Source organism: Talpa occidentalis, unplaced genomic scaffold (genome assembly GCF_014898055.3).
Source record: "Talpa occidentalis isolate TD23 unplaced genomic scaffold, MPIMG_talOcc4v2.1 talOcc4.15, whole genome shotgun sequence".
Taxonomy (NCBI): Eukaryota; Metazoa; Chordata; class Mammalia; order Eulipotyphla; family Talpidae; genus Talpa; species Talpa occidentalis.
The window spans coordinates 80,345,482-80,364,921 of record NW_023601543.1 but is presented as its reverse complement, the minus strand read 5'-3'; the positions used below and the strand labels follow the sequence as shown (position 1 = coordinate 80,364,921).

The 19,440-nt window shown below is 38.4% G+C and overlaps 1 protein-coding gene across 1 annotated transcript in view; it reads right to left on the bottom strand.

Moving 5' to 3' along the window:
* Positions 1-475: 475 nt before the first annotated feature.
* BEND2 (BEN domain containing 2) overlaps positions 476-19,440 on the bottom strand; it is a 33,443-nt gene continuing 14,478 nt past the window's right edge. The window contains exons 8-17 of the mRNA XM_037511706.2: positions 19,384-19,432; positions 17,808-17,945; positions 16,344-16,493; positions 15,237-15,332; positions 14,270-14,362; positions 12,744-12,883; positions 12,031-12,180; positions 10,111-10,327; positions 4,471-4,674; positions 476-3,292 (exon numbers count right to left, since the gene is read on the bottom strand). Coding sequence (XP_037367603.1) covers positions 3,087-3,292; positions 4,471-4,674; positions 10,111-10,327; positions 12,031-12,180; positions 12,744-12,883; positions 14,270-14,362; positions 15,237-15,332; positions 16,344-16,493; positions 17,808-17,945; positions 19,384-19,432 — 1,443 coding nt within the window. The 3' untranslated portion in view covers positions 476-3,086. The remainder of the gene's footprint in view (positions 3,293-4,470; positions 4,675-10,110; positions 10,328-12,030; positions 12,181-12,743; positions 12,884-14,269; positions 14,363-15,236; positions 15,333-16,343; positions 16,494-17,807; positions 17,946-19,383; positions 19,433-19,440) is intronic.

Genomic DNA, 19,440 nt, shown 5'->3' with positions numbered 1-19,440 from the left:
AAAGATTTCAATATTCTTACCATTACACCCACAATAGTAAATTATTGTTACTGGGTTAAACTATTCTGTTTTGCTTACCAAGCAAGAAAGCAAACATTCTATACTGGATCACATTTAAGGAACTGGTTGAAAAATATGGTATTATTACTTAAAGTAACAACAATACTGTGACGGCATTAGTAAAAGTTCTATAAAATTACTCCATTTGAAAAAACAACAACCTAAGTATCTATATTAGGCAGTGTGCTACAACAAGGGAGGGGAAGGGAGGGGGCTCAAAACGGGGGGCTGGGGCAGAGGAGAGCACAAGAGACTGTGGTGATGGGGGGGGGGGCAAATGTGCTGATGGATGGGGGACAGCTGTGGTGGTGGGAGAATTACAGGGACTACACCTGAGGGGAGAATCCAAATACTGTGCAAAATTGAACAATGATGTAAGAAAATAAATAAACTTCGGGGGAAAAAAAAGGCTATCTTAAATGTTTATTCAACATATTTATTGGAAAATAAAATATATTCAGAACAAATGTATGTATCAGAAACAAGACTTAGAGTCAGGGGCGTAAAATGTTTGACAATGGAGTAATACAATAACAAATTTAATCTGTGAAATTTTGAAGACAAAAGGTTTACTTTTGTTTAAAATAAAATATGAAGTACCTCCATGAAATTTATTTTGCCCAATGCAATTTTAAAGAAATTATGTATAATTTAGTACAATTCAAATATGGGACCCATTTTAAACAATTTTTTAAGGGCATTCTGTACTGTACTATCTAATAGAGTAGCCACTGTCCACATGTGGCTACTTACATTCGAATTGGTTAAAATAAGATAAAATTTGAAAATTAAAAAAAGCCTTAAAAATTAGTAAGATAAAATTTGCAATTTAGTTCCTCTATCTAATTAGCCAAGTGTTGAAAAGCCACATGAAAAGACTACCATATGGGGCAATATACGAAACATCACCATCATAATGGAGAGTTCTATTGGACAGGGTTGTTCTGATACCTTATATAAGCAACTACCATTATAAAGTTAACCATATAAATCTTGGGGAAAAATGTGTAAATAAAGTTTTTGATTTTGTAACTTTGCTTCTAATACCAGAAATATTTCAGATGCCACAAAATACAAGTCAAATTTGAAATCTGCATATACAATTTGAAATTTAATCTTGCCTAGGATACAGTTTTACTTTTCCAAATTAGTTCTATTACCAGTAATTTGTACAATGTGTGAAATTTAATGGTAAAGCCAAAGATTATCTTAGATGAATTCCTCTGGTCAAAACTCTTTTGCCATCTATGAACGATGTTTTTGGCTTCAATTATCTACTTTTTAAGACCATTGTAGGCATCACCTAACTATATGAAGATCTATGTAGAAATACTAAAGTTTTATTAAGCTAAAGGCAACTAACAGCAATTTATTTAGAGAACAGACTGAAAAACTAAATCTTATGTCCTATCTTTATAAAACTAATTATACTTTCACCAAAATATTAAAAAAGGTGAATTTAATTTTCAAAATTTGTGTCATATGAAAATATTCTAAAAATTAGTCATATGAAACCATTTTAAATTCTCACAAGTCACAAAAATAATAAGAACTTGTCCACTTTCACACAAATTAATTGTTTGCCTAACCTACTTTGTTGAATTTCCTCTTTGCTGTGACATAGAGCTGGCCTTGTCTTAGATAACTGATGTTATTTAAACAATAATTTTTTGAATAATAACAAAATTTTATAGCATTTTGAAGGTAATTGAGAACTCTTCAATAGGCTAAAAGCTTAAAGACTATGTTATATTATAACTGACAAACTGTTTTCTAAACAAAATTGATCAAATAAAATTATATAGTATTTTCTATATCTGAAATAATCAAGGCTTTCTTTAAAACAAAGTGCTTAAAAATAAAAAAAAAATATATTTTCTATAGCTGAAACATTTAAGAACTTTCTTTAAAGCAAAGTACTTAAAAATATATTTTCTATAGCTGAAACATTCAAGAACTTTCTTTAAAACAAAGTGCTTAAAAATAGAATTTAAATTTAAGTGCTTATATTTAAAATAAAATCCAATCCATGAGCAAACTGGAATTATTTTTTAGTTTTCCAATAATCCTGCCTATATCCTTTAAAATTACTTTTTTTCCTAATTGAATTTCAGTATTATTTTCATTAAGCACTGTAAGACTTAAATTAGTATGCATTTCAATAGCAGAACCGGTCAGAAAGACACAGTAAATGTATAAAAATTTTCACCCAAATGTTTCAGAAACAAAAAAAAAAAGTTACCATCTGAATCTAGTCAGATTCTTTTAAATTATAGTGTATTCTTAGTTGAAATACTTGAAGGGACTCAAAAGTCCCCTGGTAAGATCCTTCTATGTTGACTCTTAGCAAACTTCTGTGGCGGAGTATTATCAGGAGGTGATTTAAAGAATGTTATTCTCATCAGGAGTAAGTCAGAAAGACATAGGTCTTATCTCTGAAAAGCTTATGTCAACTAATGTGATTGTCAATCTTATAAACCCTCTACTGATGGATGACAACAGGTGTTGTGGTTATATGTGAACCTCCTTCCCTTCTGAGTCACCAGGGTTTAGGCCTTAGCCCTGCCGGGATAGTTCACTTGACGAATACTAAAAGTCTACTCCCTGATGTGCGCATGCTCAGCAATATGGTTTTCCTTTCAACTATGGTTCTCTACCTACTACCTAGATTGTTTCAATGCCACTCAGCTTTCATCTATTGCTAAGAGTTAAATGTGCTATTCTCATTCTACACTAAAACAGCTAAGAAAACAACTCTGAATCTTCTACCATTCCTTTAATCAGAAGTTCCTATCAGAATACTACCCACCACCTCGCTAATGAGTAAAACGTTACATGTCTTCCTAATGCAATTCTGCCTCCACTCTGGACAGAAAAGGAACATTGGGTATCTCTTCAAGCATGAATGCAAAACTACACTACAGCAGGCTAATTTTGGAATTATAATGGCTATTTTTGGAATTATAACTTGAGAAACTTACAGGAAAATGTAACAGATACAAAAACAAAAGTTGGATGGCTGGCATTCAGGTGCTTCTGTCAGCGGAGTCATCATCTCTTGGCTTGGGCTCTGTTGAAGAGGCCGTTGCTGGAACTGGCTGTGATTTGGACATGGATCTCCTGAAGGAGTATCTCAGGCTACGGAGGCAGCTATTGATAGCTGTCACACACACCTTCCAATCACATCCACCTTCTGAGAGATCGCAAGTTGGATAGACGTCTTGCAGAAATTCTGGTGGGAAAGTTCCAACACATACTAGTTACTTAGAAATCACTCAGAATCATGAATTTATTCACCCGTAGTTCTACTTCGTGTCTATGAAAGGGTCATCAAGACTTCAGCTAATTAAAACACATGGACTATTACTATTATCAAAATAGCTGAATAGACCTTTTAGTCTAAATGGATAATAATATGAAATAGTACCATTCTTAAACACCTTATTTGATTACAAAAATTAATCTTAACATAAGGTAAGAATTGGATTTTGGTTTTTTGCCTCATAGGTTAGCTCATAATGTTCAAACTGCAAATTTTCACCTATCGTTAAGTCACAAAATCAGGACAGCAGCACTTTAAAAATGTAATAGAATAGAAAACATTGAAATGTAAGTCTCATAAAAAGTATTGTTTGTGAAACTTGCTTCAATTGTTAAAAAATTCACATACACATGTACTGAGTCACAATGTAAAGTGTATTTCTTACTGTGGGTTGCAGTAAGAGAGTCTGAAAATAATTGGACTAGATGGTAGCAAATGCTAAGTCCAATTTCCTTAGTCTAGTCTGAAACAGTGAATTCTAGTTTGTGTGATGTGAAGGTAGCAACAAAAAATCAGGCTGGGGCTGAGACCCAAGTCTTTGCTGATACCAGTGACATGAGTAAGAAATACTCTTGCTTTCTCCAGATAGAAGATTTCTCAGAATTGCTTTTGGAAGCTTTATTATTTCATTTAAATATGTCACAGATAAAGACTACAGTGCATGTCCATGTTAACCTGCTGTGTTATTTTTAACAGTTTTGCAAATTGACAAAGCCCTGCAACCTCCACCTAGCTGCTCAGCACGGGAAGGTGTCTGCATTTCCTCAGGCCCGGCAGTCCACACCAGGAGCCGCAGTCAAAAATGCCTTCCCACTATAATAATGCCATTCAAGTCAGAGTAATTAGCCCCGAAAGCCTAAATGCAAACAGCAAGAATTCATGAAGCTGCTCCTTGTTATACCCTAATGAGGGAATTAGTAAGCGCTCCATCTCTCTTCCGAGCGCGCACACACACACACACACACACACACACACACACACACACACACACACACACACACACACACACACTGAATGGGTTTTTCTTCCTGTCTTTCTTGAACATGATTTGCTTTTATTTACTCTCACATACTTGATGTATAACAAACCTCGGAGAGCGCTGATCCTGTTGGAGTTAAGGGCACACATGCCATGCTCCAGGTTGCCATAGACGTTACTTTTTATCAGGACATCCTCCGGGAACAGCTTGCGAATAAGGTATCTGGCTGACAGCTCTGGGCGAGATTTCCCTCTCGCAATTTTCAGGACTGAACGTGGCAACTGTATATTTCTAAATCTCCTTCCTATATAATCTAGAAGAAAAAGAGAAAGATGTCGATTTTTGTGGCAGATGTTAGACTCAGATTTTTAAAAGGCGGTAACAGCAAGGTTGATTTTTCTGAGTTGTTAGGCTCAAGAATTTAAGAGGTAAAAAAAATGAAAGTCTTAAGTTTTTAGTGTATCAGGGAGACAGCCTGAGAAATGAGACAGTAATCACTGCTGATGTGGTTACGCATGCTCTGATTGCCCAAGAGGCCCATTCAGTGTTCTGCTACTCTCAGGATACAATCAGTTTTAGCACTGCGTTTCGTAACGAATTCTAAGTAACTTAATGTACTGTTTTCCTACTTCTAAAAAACATTTATTCAAAAAGAAACACTATGATTCTTACTGAAACGTTTGTAATTTTTAAAATGTAGGCTCTCTTCTTGGTATTAAAGTTCATTGTTAAAAAATCAAATTCAGGGCCTCCCCGGTGGCGCAGCGGTTGAGCGCTGGGTTGCGAAGCTGCCCGCAGCCTCTGCAGCACTGGTTCAATCCCCGGCTGCTCCCCGGCCACCGGAGAAGGGTCCCACATGGCGCGCAGACCTCTCCTGCCGCCCGCTGCTCCCCTCAGCAGTGTACTTCGGTCCTTCTGCCTGCTCTGCTCCCTGCTCTGGCTCTGGTGAATTCTCTCACCTTCGCGCGCTTCTGACTGTACCCGGTGCTTGTATAAATAAATAAATAAACTAATTAATTAATTTTTAAAAAAGCTATTTAAAAAAAATCAAATTCATCTTAGACATCCTATCTTAGATAGCTTTTTGAATTGAAAAATAAATTTTAACCCTGTTTGCCTTTCTCAACTCTGCAGCCTCATCATCATCTCTCTCTAAGCCATAATGACTCAAATGAACCACACTTGAAAATAACAATTATTTGCTGAAGAAAATAGATCAGAGAAATACATGATTCTTTTTAGTCAATAAGAGTATTTTTTAGGGCCTCCCCAGTGGCGCAGCGGATTGAGTGCTGCGCTGTGAAGCTGTCCGTAGCCTCTGCAGCGCAGGTTCGATTCCCGGCCGGCCAGGGAGAGCCCCACATGGCACCCCAGACCTCTCCTGTCTTGCCCGCTGCTCCCCTCAGCAGTGTTTTCAGTCCATCTGCCTGTTCTGCTCCCCGCTCTGCCTCTGGTGAATCCTCTCACCCTCCCGCGCCTCTGTCTTGTATGCCAGCTCTTGTATAAATAAAAAGATCTTTAAAAAAAAGTATATTTTTTATCTCAGAACATCCATCATTTCATTGGTAGCAATATGAATTGCTGAATCCCCCAGGTTAGCTAAGGAGATTAGCTAAGGAGATTAGATTATTTAAAAATTCACTCAATGGGTCCAAAGACTAAACAGGGGAAGATTTGACCTAACAATACTTACCAAGAGCCAGAAAAAGTTAATACTCTTTAACCTGCTAATTTAAATTCTGAGACTCTAACTTCAGAATGGAAAATATGTAAAAAGCTATAGAGAAGATGGGGTGGGAGTATGATTTATAATCCCTTTCAAAGACCCTCAAACTAAACAAGATACAAAGAGGTAGGTAGCTAAATAAATGAAGGTACACTTATTCAATGGAATAAAACTGTTAAAAACAACGATTATGAAGATTGTGGCTTCTTACAGAAACACACATACATAGTACGCTTCCTTTAAAAAGGAAGAGTCACTTTAGGCACACCATCATGTTTTGAAATGTTCATAAGAAAAAAAAAAAACTAGAAGAAAATTAAAACGTCCGCAATGTTTTTTTTGTGATTGATGAAGGAAACTTTTTCTACCTCTTAAGTATTTCCCAATTTATAAAATAAAATAGTATATAAACTATAAATAGTATATATATATACACTCAAACCGGAGGCAGGGAGCTGCTGCCTGTCTCACAGTTGGCTTAGTTGCCTTGCCGCCTAGTTTTAGCTGAGTCACTTGTCACCCAAGCTCCCCAAGTCAGATTCGTTCTCCTGAGGATCTCAACAGTGACAAGAGGAAACCAGTCTAAAGATCAGAGAAGCTGCAGGTACAGAGCCCCTGAGGCCTTGATAGCCTCTGATGCTACTCCTGCCTGCAGCTTGGTTTGTCCTTTGCTTCTTTAAAAGTATGAGCTCAGTACCCAGTGCTTTTTGTTGTAGTGGTTTCATCTCGCTAGTCTATTTCTATGGGGTACAGCCTGAAAAAATACAGCAATGATATTTTATATTGGAAAAAATACTATGAAGATATAATTTAATAATCATTTAAACCACTTCATTTGGACAAGTTCACAGGTAACATTCTACTTAGAGTTGACTTAGGGACAGGAGAGAGACAGAAAATAGTTACCTCGAGGGCCACTAAACCCCAGCCACCTGGGGAGGAGGCACGGGAAGCCTGAGTGGCGGGTGGCACGGGCACCTATGGAACTCACTGTCCCTTTGTTACAGGGCAAACCCCGATACAAAATGGGGTTGCCTGACTGTGGGTCCTCACCCACGCACTAAAGGGGGCTTATGAATGCTAAATTGCAGACACACAAAAGTTGATAAAAGGTTTATTTACAAGGGAAGGGGAATGGGGAAATGAATAACTCAGGGAGAGAAAGATAAGTTCATAAATGCATCCTACCCGTTCCACTGACCTGGAATCCCAATGACCCGCCGAGCTGGCGAAAAACCCAGCACGCCATGTGGCCAAGCCCCCCCAACCGCCAGCCACATGGCCAGTTAAATACCCAAACCGAGAGCCTAGTTGCTTAACTCCGCCCTCAGGTCCTCACAACCCTCCCTTTGGGGATCATGGGCATTGTAGTGTCATGGGGGTGGCGTCCACAAAGCCTGTGTGGGGTTTGCTCAGGACAGCCTTTCCCCCTAACAATTCCTCCCTTTCACTTTTTGCCACTATTTTCATGGTGATGAAGATCAAATATATGGATGCTGGGATACAGTCTCAGATGAAAATTTTTCGGGGTTCCAGTGTGAAAGAAAACCAATCTCTCCAGGTATTGTCCATTGTGGGAAGCAAAAGTCCTCCATTCCTGGAAAAAAAGTTCAGCAGTCCAAGCTAAAAAAAAAAAATAAAAACAAAAACAAAAATCTGGAGGCATTAGCCCAAACAAGATAGCAAATATATCAAAATCACAGGGAAAAAAAATCTTAAAATTGGTTGAACTTACGTTAAAAAAAAAAAAAAAATGTTCTCTCAACCTTGATCCCAAGAACCTGCTGCTTTGTTCGTGGGTTCCAAAGATCTCCAAAGAAGGTAAGGAAGCTGCCTCCATTGGCAGGACTGGACAACCCAGAAAACGAAAAGGCCCTGGTACCCTTGAAAAGAGGAAGCCCAGGTGGAGTCTGGTGAGACCAACTTTGTTCTTGAAGCCTATGTGGACCGGATATCAGGAGTTTGCTCTGATCCTTTATGGAGTATTCCAACAGAGCCAGCTAAAATTGCTGTTTAGTTATTCTGCCCTGTGACTTTATGCCAAAATGGGTAATATGGTTTGAAAGTAGATTTAGTTTGCAAACTTTTGCTATCCTGTTGAAACAATTTGGGATCAAGGTTGAGAGAACTCATTTTTTACATAAGTTGAACCAATTTTAAGATTTTTTTCCTGTGATTTTGATATATTTGCTGTCTTGTTTTAGCTAATGTCTCCAGATGTTTTTTTTTTTCTTTTGGCTTGGATAATGGACTATATTCCAGTAATGGAAAACTGTCATACTGGACATTCATGGACAATGCTGCTGCTAATTGTTGCTTCTCTTACATACATTGTAACCCTGAAAAAAGACTGTCTCCTAAGACTACTCCCTGAGTTCTGTGCCACCATAGATATGGTGGAATAAAAATTAAAAGGGGGGATTGTAACAGGGTGGTCCCCAGGAAAGGGAGAGGTTCCAGGTTTCCTGCCCTACCTAAAAGGAAGGTGGAGCTGAGCAGGAAGAGAAGAAGCTACAGAAGAGACTGAGGAAGGAAGGAAGCAGGATGGAGAGCCAGAAGGAGACCTGGAGGAGGCACGTGGAGAGACATGTGAAGAAACTGCGCTTGCCTTTTGGTCATGGACTGGTTGACACAGATGTGGGTGAGACCCGTGGGGAGGTGACGATGGCAGTTTTTGTCTTGCTTTTGGTCTGGGCCAATCCTGCTTGGGTGGACTTTTACCCACCAGGGGACGGGTAACTTTGGGTGCTTAATTTAGAAACTATAGTCTTTGCCTTCTTGTATTGTTTACTAATTATATTAAAGTTCCTTCCCATTAAAGTCTCATATGTTTTGTGTCGATGTGGCAGATGGCAGAACCTATTTAAAGCAGGCAGCTTTGGGGGGTCTGGGGTGCCCCTCTCCTGCCCTGTAACACCTTGACACCAGTGAAGCAGAACCCACCTCCATCAGACATAGCAGCGGGGGTAGGGGGTGGTGCGATGTTCTGAGCCATGGAATTCATGCAAAACTCTTTAGGGAGCCCCTGCAATGTGTCCTGCATACAGAGAGCAACACTCCTGAATTGCTTCTGGCTCAATGGGTGTTGCTCCCTCCCCTTGACCTGCAGAGTAAGGTGTGTGACCTGAGAGCTCACACCCATCAAAGGAGTGGGCTGAGAGCTGCTTTCTGAGGGGAAATAACAGATTTAACTTAACATTCAGAACCCAGTCTGCGAACTGAGCTACCTTTCATTCACTCATTAAGCTAAGAGATGAAGTTGTTTAGATTTCTTATTATGAACATTTTCTTTTTTTTTAAGATTTATTTATTTTATTTATACAAGCACTGGGTACAGTCAGAAGCGCGGGAGGGTGAGAGAATTCACCAGAGCCAGAGCAGGGAGCAGAACAGGCAGAAGGACGGAGGTACACTGCTGAGGGGAGCAGCGGGGACAGAAGGGGTCTGCGCGCCATGTGGGACCTTCACCCCGTGGCTGGGGATCGAACCGGCGCTGCAGAGGCTGCGGGCAGCTTCGCAACCCAGCGCTCAACCACTGTGCCACCGGGAGGCCCTATGAACATTTTCAAACATACATTGAGAGACTAGTACGACGAGCCCCATAAATGCAACACCCAGATTCAACATGTGTCATCAACTATGGGGTAGGTAAAAGGTATCAGGCTTTTCTGCCCTCCCCCCATTAGGATAGATGAGGGAACCCTGTGGTCCTGAAGGCATGCCTGATGGCGGGTACCTGAAGTGGGTACACCTGGGTTAAGACTGGGCTTTTAAGGGTGGCGTCATGAGGATGCCAGTAGAAGCCGAAAGAGAAGCCGAGAAAGAAGCAGCAGAAGCTGAGAGAGAAGCAGAGAACGCCCCGGAGAGCCCCAAAAGACTGAAGACCTGCTGGGGGCTGGGAGGCCTGCCAGCCTCCTGGCCCCCCAGTACCCCTGCCTGCTGTGTACCTGGTAATCCCAACAAAAACCTGCTCAGTGGTCCTTCCTGCCCCTTTACATCAACAAAACTTATTTTAAAACTCACCCAGTGGATCAAAATCTTCTTGTGAATTGTCAATGGAAGTTTCCTCAGTTCCTTCAGGGAAAGCACTGCTATGTGGCTGAAAATTCCCATTGTCTCTCATTCCTGAGGCAGCTGACAGTTGAGGACACTGGGAACTGCTTGCCCCATCATCTCTTTTATCATTCAAATCTGAAGACATTGGTTTGGTAGGGCCTTTATTGTCCTCAGCAGTTTTCACCTGAAACACAAAATGGTCTCTCTAAATAAAGTCTCATAGTGAGAAAATACTGGCAGCTCCATCACCCATCAGGCGCCCCCACCCCGGGTTGGTGGGGAAGCAACCGTGTCTAGTGAGGTGGCTGAAGCCCAGGAAGGTGGTGTGCCATGATAGGAAAAAAAGCACAGGTGTGGATTCTCCCTCAAGATGCCGTGACTTGCTGCCTCTTGGGTAGCTGGTAGTTTTATCTAAAATCAACCAAACCATAATTGCTGACACAAAATAAGTGTTTAATAAATAATTCATAAATAAATGAGTATATGCGTTTCTTGAAGATGACAATTTTGGGTTTGTTTTTAATGGTTTGGTTTGTTTTTGCTTTCCCCAGTGGCTTGAAAATCTGACTGCGGATTTGAACATTTGAATTACATTAGGGATCTTTAAAAAAACAAACAAAAAAAAAAACCTGTGCTTGGGTTGGCAAATTCAATCAGAACCTGGTGGAGGAAGAGGAGGGGGGTGTTCAGGCATCAATTACATTTTATAACTTGCCTCCCATAATTCTAATACGTACCCAAGGTTAACAACCACTACACGAAGTCGGGGACTCCCAAATTTCAGTGTGCCCACAAATCACCTGGGAGTCTTGCTAAAATGCAAATTCTGCCTCTGTGAGGCAGGAACTGAGGGCTGCGTTTCTCACAAGTTCTGCTGGTCCGCGGACCCACTTTGAGTGGTGAGGACCTATCCTGCTTCTAGTCAAGTACCCAGCAGGCACTTGGCAGATGCTGCCTCTCTTCTTGACGCCTAAGCAAATATGCAAATTACCATTTTCCAGGCTGCATCTTAATTTTACATTCAAATGTTTAGGGTGCAGTTTTTGTAGGATATAAAAGGGAATGTGAAAAATAAGCAGATTTGGTTTCAGACAGATGGTGCTTGAGCTATCACGGAAATCAAGCCGTTCACCAGGAAAACATAAGCTCAGCTACAAATATTCTTGGCAAATAGTTTCCATAAACTTACTCTAGAGACACAGGAGTGACTAGACATAGCGAGAATAAAACGGGGCTTTTAGAGAGGTGGATGGAAATTCGCAATTGTCATTAAGTTAAATCCTTCATCAGAAGGCAATAGACTTGACACTCTTCCCTACTGGCCCATTCCTGTTCAAAAATCTCTGATGTTCTTTGAAAATGGAATGGATGAGACAAAAACCAGATTCCGATTTAGCATGTAACTATACAGAGAATACAAAATATCTGTTATAGCTTAACCTCATGACATGCATTATTTTAACCAGGTTCTGCCATCACTGAAAGTGAGGTAGGAAATGAAGTGTCTTCATTTTCTCCCGTGCCACGCTAACTACCACTAGAACAGCTAGGCAGCAGTACAGTCAGCTTTTTTGTGTTACTCAGTGGGACACTGAAAAAGATTTGCCAAATATCTTTGTAGATTAAACTTTTTCCTTGGCTTCAAATATACTAATTATAATGGTATATTTGATTTATTTTATCTTTAAGTTGTCTTTATGGAGCATAAACATCAAAGAGTGAACTTAACAGGCAGTATGCTTTTGAGAGAACATACCCTGTCTCTAAATTAAATAAACAAGATGAGCGCAGAGAGCCTGAAGACCCTGCACGGTGCTATCAGTTCTGGAGTTGTATACAGTATGCTCTTACACAGCAGGGGCCACATTCAGATGAAAAGGAACTTACTAGCATTCTTTTGGCGTCAGAACATGAAGAGTGGATCAGAGCATTGATATCAGAAACACAGGCTTTCCAGTCTTTTCCACATTCTCCCAAATCATGTTTGGGAAAAACTGTTGTCAGATATTCTGCAAATAGTAGAAAGTATTCATGAAACTTGGGGGGAGCGGGGGATTAACAAAGACAATGGCAGGAAGATTTTTATGTTTTGCTGAATATCTCATTTCTTCTAGAGTGTGAGTCTCTAAAACCTGACTTATGAAGCTGATAATGAGGCTTTGGTGCTTTCATAAAAAGTACAACAAAAAGTCAAGCATTTTAGGGTGCCAATGGCATTTCCAAACCTATGGATAGGCTAGAACTAAAAATAAAAGGAAACCTGTAAAGAGAAAGTTGCATTACTGCAAATATTATTACATCATGGCCTATCTTATATTTGTGCACATTACATGTCTATCTTCCCCATAAGCTACTTCCTCTACTTTTTTTTAGCTTTTTCTTTTATTTTTTAGTATCACGGTCTAGTCCTGAAGAATTGACTTAGTACTAAATTACTAACCATATGCAATGATAATCAATAAAGCTTGTCTTTTTCTTCTAGTCTATAGACAAGTTTTATTTTTTAAAAGTGGTTACCCATTGCATACAGTGAAATTATAAAACCTAAGTCAACAGGTGTTTGGGTCTAGGGGTGGGCCACCATGGTGATGGCCACTGACTGAGCTGCACATCAGGACTTCCTTGGAGAACAAAACACGAGCCAAATAGCAGGCTGCCAGTTTAGGTCTGGCCTTCCTTTGTGCAATCATCAGATGAGTGTCAAGTATCCTGATATTTCTTCTTGGATCTCCAAGATAAACTATAGAAGAACAGGGGAAAAGTACAGTCCTGCTGTTTTTATGCAAGACTATCATGAAATGCCCAAGGAACTAAAATGAATGATATGGAATTCACAAATTTCTCCTTAGGTGAATTTTTTTCTATACTTTTCTTTGCCTAGTCTTGAACTAGTAGAGGTGAAACTTGAACTAATTTGTTCATTGTCGTGAATAAATTTGAATTGTTAGGCCACAAATACATATATAAACATCTTGATCTGAGAACCCACTGCTCCCTTTTAAACTCTAAATGTACACTCAGATCGCTAATACTGAGTGAGTTTATGTTCTCTGAAGACAATTTGGAAAGTATGGGGGGGTATATTTAAGAAAAATGTTAAAATAGCTAGCATGAGTATCTACTATACATTGGGGCTATGCTAAATACTTTACTTCTATAAGCTCAGTTTCATCACCCTAGCAACTGTTCCCACCTAGTAGATGAGGAACTGAGGCCCAGAGGAGGTGAGTTATTTGAACAAGGTCCCACTACTCATTATACAGCCAATTTAAAAATCTAAATTTGTTTATAAGCCAAGTGCTCTGAACCATTAATCTGGAAATGTCTTCCATCCTTTTTTCTATTTTTTTAAACACAAAGCTGAAATCATACTTAACATATACTTTGAATTCTGATTTTTCAGTTAAGATTATATTTTGATCATTTCTTCATTTTCCTTCTTTTTTTTTTTCCAACTCTGCATCCCTGTCATCATGATTTTCTGACAGGTGACATTTAATTTGTACTTAAGTCTCGGGCATTGTGTTAAGAACTTTAAATGAGCTATCCCACTTGATCCTGCCAATTCCATGAAGTAGGTACTATCATTTTCACCACTTCAAGGATGAAGAAACTAATATTTAGGTTAGAGAAGCAGCTGAAAGTCATATGTGTAGTAAGACATGGTGTTGAGATTTGAAGCCAGTCTGGCCTAGGAGCCCATGCTCTTAACCACTATGCTTTCCTATATGCTATACCACAGATAGACAAGAAATAACTAATTCCCTATGCTTGTTCATTTGGTTCTTTCTAAATTTTCCATGATTCTGTAAAAGCATCCTTGTATCAAAATTTTAATATGAAAATTTTTTAAGTATGGCTTTGTATGTAAGTGAGATTACAAACTCAACTGACATAAAAACCTTGTGGATATTTACACAAATTACCTTTCAGAAAGTTTTCACCTATATATACTTTTAACAACAGTATATCAGAGTGCCAGTTTAGCACAATGAGCACAATTTTTGAAGTTTCTTTTAGTGTGTAGAACAAAATAATTTTAAGGAAAAGTCTTTCCTCGAGGACAAGAATCAAACACTGTAATATACCACATCAACAAAAGGAAAGATAAAAATCACATGGTTACTGTCATTTTCCAATACAGTTGAGTAATTCACTGTTTCAGAATGATTTTCCATGTTGTTTTCTGCATTTACCACTATTTCTAGAGGCAAAAATGCTAAAAGAAAATAATTCTTAAGTCTAAGTACTATATCCAGCAAATTAACCTTCCAATATGAAGAGGAAAAGAAATTCTCAGCTAAAAGAAAATTAAAAGTATTTGTCGCTAGCAGACCTCATCTTAAACAATGGCTAAAAGAAGATCTTCAGACAGAAAGGTCATGATGATAGGAGGAAACTTCAAGCATCAGGAAGGAAGAAAAAAACAATAGAAAGAGCAGAAGTATACATTCAGAGAAAATCAATCATTAATACATTGCTGGGGGAGATGTTAACAGTCACACTGAAAAAGTTTGACAGATTCTTTTAAAACAAAACCTGTAATTACCACATGACACAGCAATCTGACTCTTGGCAATTTATCCCAGAGAAACAGAAGCTCATGATGACACAAAAACCTGTATGTGAATGTTCTTAGCAGGTTTATTCATGAGAGCCAAAAACTGTAAACACTCATATGTCCTTCAACAAGTGAATGGTTAAACAACCTGTGGTAAATCCAATATCATAGGATATTATCCAACAATAAAAAACAATCAAGATAAGAATGTCCATTAGCACTACTCTCATCCAACAGCCACTGGAAGTTAAACCATTGCAATAATGCAAGAATGAGGAATCAAAGGCATACAGATTGGCCAGGAAGAAATAAAATGGTCCCTATTTGTAGATGGCATAATATCAAAAAGATGGCAGTGTAGAAAATTCCAAAGAATTTTTTTAAAAAGACTCCTTAAACTAATAAGTGAGTTCAGTAATGTCACAGGACACGGATACAAGAGAAAGATCATTAAGAATGTTGATTAATCTAGGTTAATTAACCCAAGTTACTCTTTACTCTTTAATAAGACTATGTATTATTTCCAACTTACCCAAATTGGGATTGAAGAAGACAGACTGTAAATCAGCATCTTGGTCACTGTTACCTTCCATCACAGTTGTCTCAGAATTCATTTCTGGTCTGGATTCTGTTTAAACAACATTTCAGTAAGTAAAACATTTTCAAGGGCTGAAAAACAAGAAACCTCAACGGTGACCTTTGTATCAGATGAAATTCTCCTTCAGGAATGAAGGAGAATTAAACCATCCTTACACAAGGGAAAACTTAAAAAAAATTGTCACTAGCTAACTCACCCTTAAAAAATGGCTAAAGAAAGATCTTCAGTATGGGGAATATAAAAAATAAAATTTAAATAAAAAAAAAGAAAGGTCTTCAAAGCAAAAAGAAAATGGTGAAGGAAAGAATCTTTGAGCATGAGGAAAGAAGAAAGAAATAAAAAAAGCAGAGAAAATATATCATTCATACATTACTGGTGGGAAGTGTAAAATGGTACATCAACACTGGAAAATAATTTGTCAGCATTTTAAAAAACTCACCTTACCATTACCATAGGCCCAAGTTTCTGTGCTCTTGGGCATTACCCCAGAGCAATGAAAGCTGATGCTCCCACAGAAAACCTGTACACAAATATTCGTAGCAACTGGAATACCATGGAATACACAACCATGGAATAATACACAACAATAAAAAAGAAGGAACAACTGATAAACTGATTCCAATGAATCGCCAGGTACTTATGCTGAGGGCAAGGTGAGGCACCCTATGGTGATAGGAATGTTCTATGTCTTGATGATGGTGCTGGACAGCAAACATACTCATGTGATAAAATCAAGAATTAAACACATGCCCACAAATCAATACAAATAAATTGGGGAAATCTCAATAAAATCTATGGGTGGCATTGATATCCATATCCTGGTTGTGATACTCTATTAAAGTTTTGCAAGATGATTTTGGAAGGAATGGGTAAAGCATAAGTGGAATCTCTGTATAATTTCTTACAACTACATGTATACCTTAACCTACCACAAAATTGAAAGTTTAATTTAAAAAAAGAGCTACCGCTAATTTACCTTAAGGATGTTAATGGATCCAGATCAAACAGTGCTATTTGAAATATGCAGCATTTCAAACTCACCAAAATTGGGAGGAGTGCAGTGAGAAGAAGAGGCAGTATCTGGGCCACTGCCATTTACAGACACATTTGGGTAATGCATTGTCTGAGAGTTGTTTTCCAGACTGGTTTCTGCTTTTTCTGGTGTTTCTATAACTAGAACTTTTTCAAGAGCTGAAAGACAAGAATTCTCAACTGTGAATTCTATATTGGGTGAGATTATCTTTCAGGAAAGAAGGGGAAATAAAGACATTCTAAGACAAAGGGGGAAAAACTTTACATTGTCTCTAGCAAAATTACCCTTAAAAAAAGCTAAAGGAGAACCTCCATCAGAAGGAATCTTAATGCACCAGGAAAAAAGAAATAACAATAGAAAGATCAGAAATATGGATGTGGAGAAACTGGATCACCCATATGTTGCTGTGGGGAATGTAAAATGGTACAGCCTCTCTGGAAAATTGTTTTGCAATTTCTCATAAAACTAAACATGTTATTATCATAAGACCCAACAACTGCACTCTCAGCACTCATGATAAAAAATGAACTTATATTTATATGAAAACCAGTACATGAATGTTCATAGCAGCTTTGCTTATAGTATCCAAAAACTTGGAAAGAAAAAAGCAGATGTCCCTCAAGTGATGAATGGTTTCTTAAAAACCATTGCATATCTGTATTGTAGAAAACGCTGATATCGATAGAAAGGAACCATTGAGAAAGTGAAACTAAAATTTATACCAAAATGTGTGTGTATATGAATACTTATAGCTGCTTTATTGCCAATAGTCCAAAACTGGAAAAAATTCAGATGTCCTTCAGTGGGTGACTGGTTAAACAAAATGTAGTACATCCATAGCATGGAATACTGTTCGGCAATACCAGGAATAAAGTATTAATACATGCAACAAATTGGATGCAATTCCAGGGAATGAATGGAAAAAAACCAATCGCAAAGGGTTACGCTGCATATGATTCCACTTATGTATTAGTCTGAAGAGACAAAATTAAAGAATAAGAGCTCAATGGTAGCCAAGTATTGGGGGTGGGTCCTGGAGAAGGGAAGGTGTGTGTGGTTGTAAAAGGGCAATACAAGGGATCCTTGAGTGATGGAAATGATGCTGACTTTGACTGTGGATGTGCAAGCCTACTCATATGAAAAGCTGCACGTGCTAAATATACACATGAATACACACACACAGATACAAGTAAAACTGGGGCATCTCAGTAACACTGTGGATTGTATCAGTCAATATTCAGGTTGTGACACTGTGCTATCTTATAGTTTTGCAAGATGTTATCATTGGAGAAGATAAACAAAAAGCATAAACAGAATCCCTTTGTATTATTTCTTACACCTGCATGTGAGTTTGAAATGAAAACAAAATTAAAAGTTAAATTTAAAAAAGAACTGCATCTGGCTTGTATTAAGGATGTTGGTGGGCCTAGATTAAACAGTGATACTTGAAATATGTCTCATTGCAAACTCACCAAAATTGGGTGGAATGGAGAGCGATGAAATGTCAGTATTTGGTCCACTGATATTTCCCAACAAAGCTGGGAAATGCGTTGTCTGAGAGTTGTTTTCCACATTTCCCGGTATTTCAATAAGTATTAATTTTTCAACCACTGAAAGAAAAGAATTCTTAACTGTGAATTTTATATAAGGTGAAACTACCCTTCAGGTAATAGGTAAAATCAACATCCTCTACCTCTAAATCACAATGTTGTAAACTAGTGTTATCTCAATAAAATAAATAAACATCCTGAAGCAAAGGAAAACTTAAAGAACCTGGCCTAGCAGACTTACCCACATGTTGTAAAAAGGTAAAAAGGAAAATCTTCACACAGAAAGGATATGATCAATGAAGCAAATTTTGGAAGACCAGGAAGGAAGAACAATAAGAAGAGAAACATGGATGTGGAGAAACTGGATTGCCCATTCATTGCTGGGGAGAATATAAAATGGTACAGCCTCTCTGGAAAATTGTTAGGCAGTTTCTTATAAAACAAAACATGCTACTATCCTAAGACCCAACAACTGCACTCCTGGTGTTCATGACAGAAACAAAAACTTGTATTTATATCAAAATCAGTACATGAATGTTCATGGGGAAAGAAAAAACCTAATGTCCTTCATGGGTGGATGGTTGAAAACAATATTACATATCAAAACCAGGGGAAACTACCCATCAATAAAAGGGGAGGCAGGGCGGATACATACAACAACTTCAATGAATTTTTAGGGAATTATGCTAAGTGGGGGGAATAAAAACAAAGCCAAGCCTCAAAGGTTAGGGATCAGAAGGTACCCTTTATATAACACTCTTGAAATCACAAAATTATAGAGAACAGAGTTTGCCAGAGGTGGGGGAACAGGAGGTGGGGAAAGAAAGGGCAACGTGGGAGAGAAGTGTGAGGTTTTGAAAGAACTAGATGAGGTGTGCTGTGGCGGTGACAGAATGTTCTGTATCTTGACTGTGGTGTGGAGATCAAACCTACTCATGTGATAAAATTAGATAAACATAAACACACAAATGACAACACTGGGGTAGCTCAATAAAATCTGTGTTTTGTATCGATGTCAGTACCCTGGCTGTGACATTTTACTATCATTTCGCAAGGTATATCACTCAGAGAAAAAGGTATAAGGTAAAGGGGCTCTCATATCATACTACTTCCAAATACATGCAAATCTAAAATTATTCCCAAATTAAAAGTTTAATTTCAAATATAAGCTACTACCAGCTTGTATTAAGGATGTTGATGAATTCAGATTAAATAGTGCCACTTGAAATATGTATCATTTAGGGCCTCCCCTGGTGGCACAGTGGTTGAGCGCTGGGCCGATCCCCGGCTACCAGTCCCACATGTTATGCAGACCTCTCCTGCTGCCCGCCTCTCCCCTCAGCAGTGTACTTCGTCAGTCTGCCTGTTCTGTTCCCCGCTCTGGCTCTGGTGAATTCTCTCACGCTCCCGCGCTTATGACTGTACCAGGTGCTTGTATAAATAAATAAATAAATCTTTAAAAAAAAAAAAAAAGAAATATGTATCATTTAAAACTCACCAAAATTGGGTGGAAGGCAAACAGGTGAAGAAGAGGCATGTTGGTCACTCTCGTTTC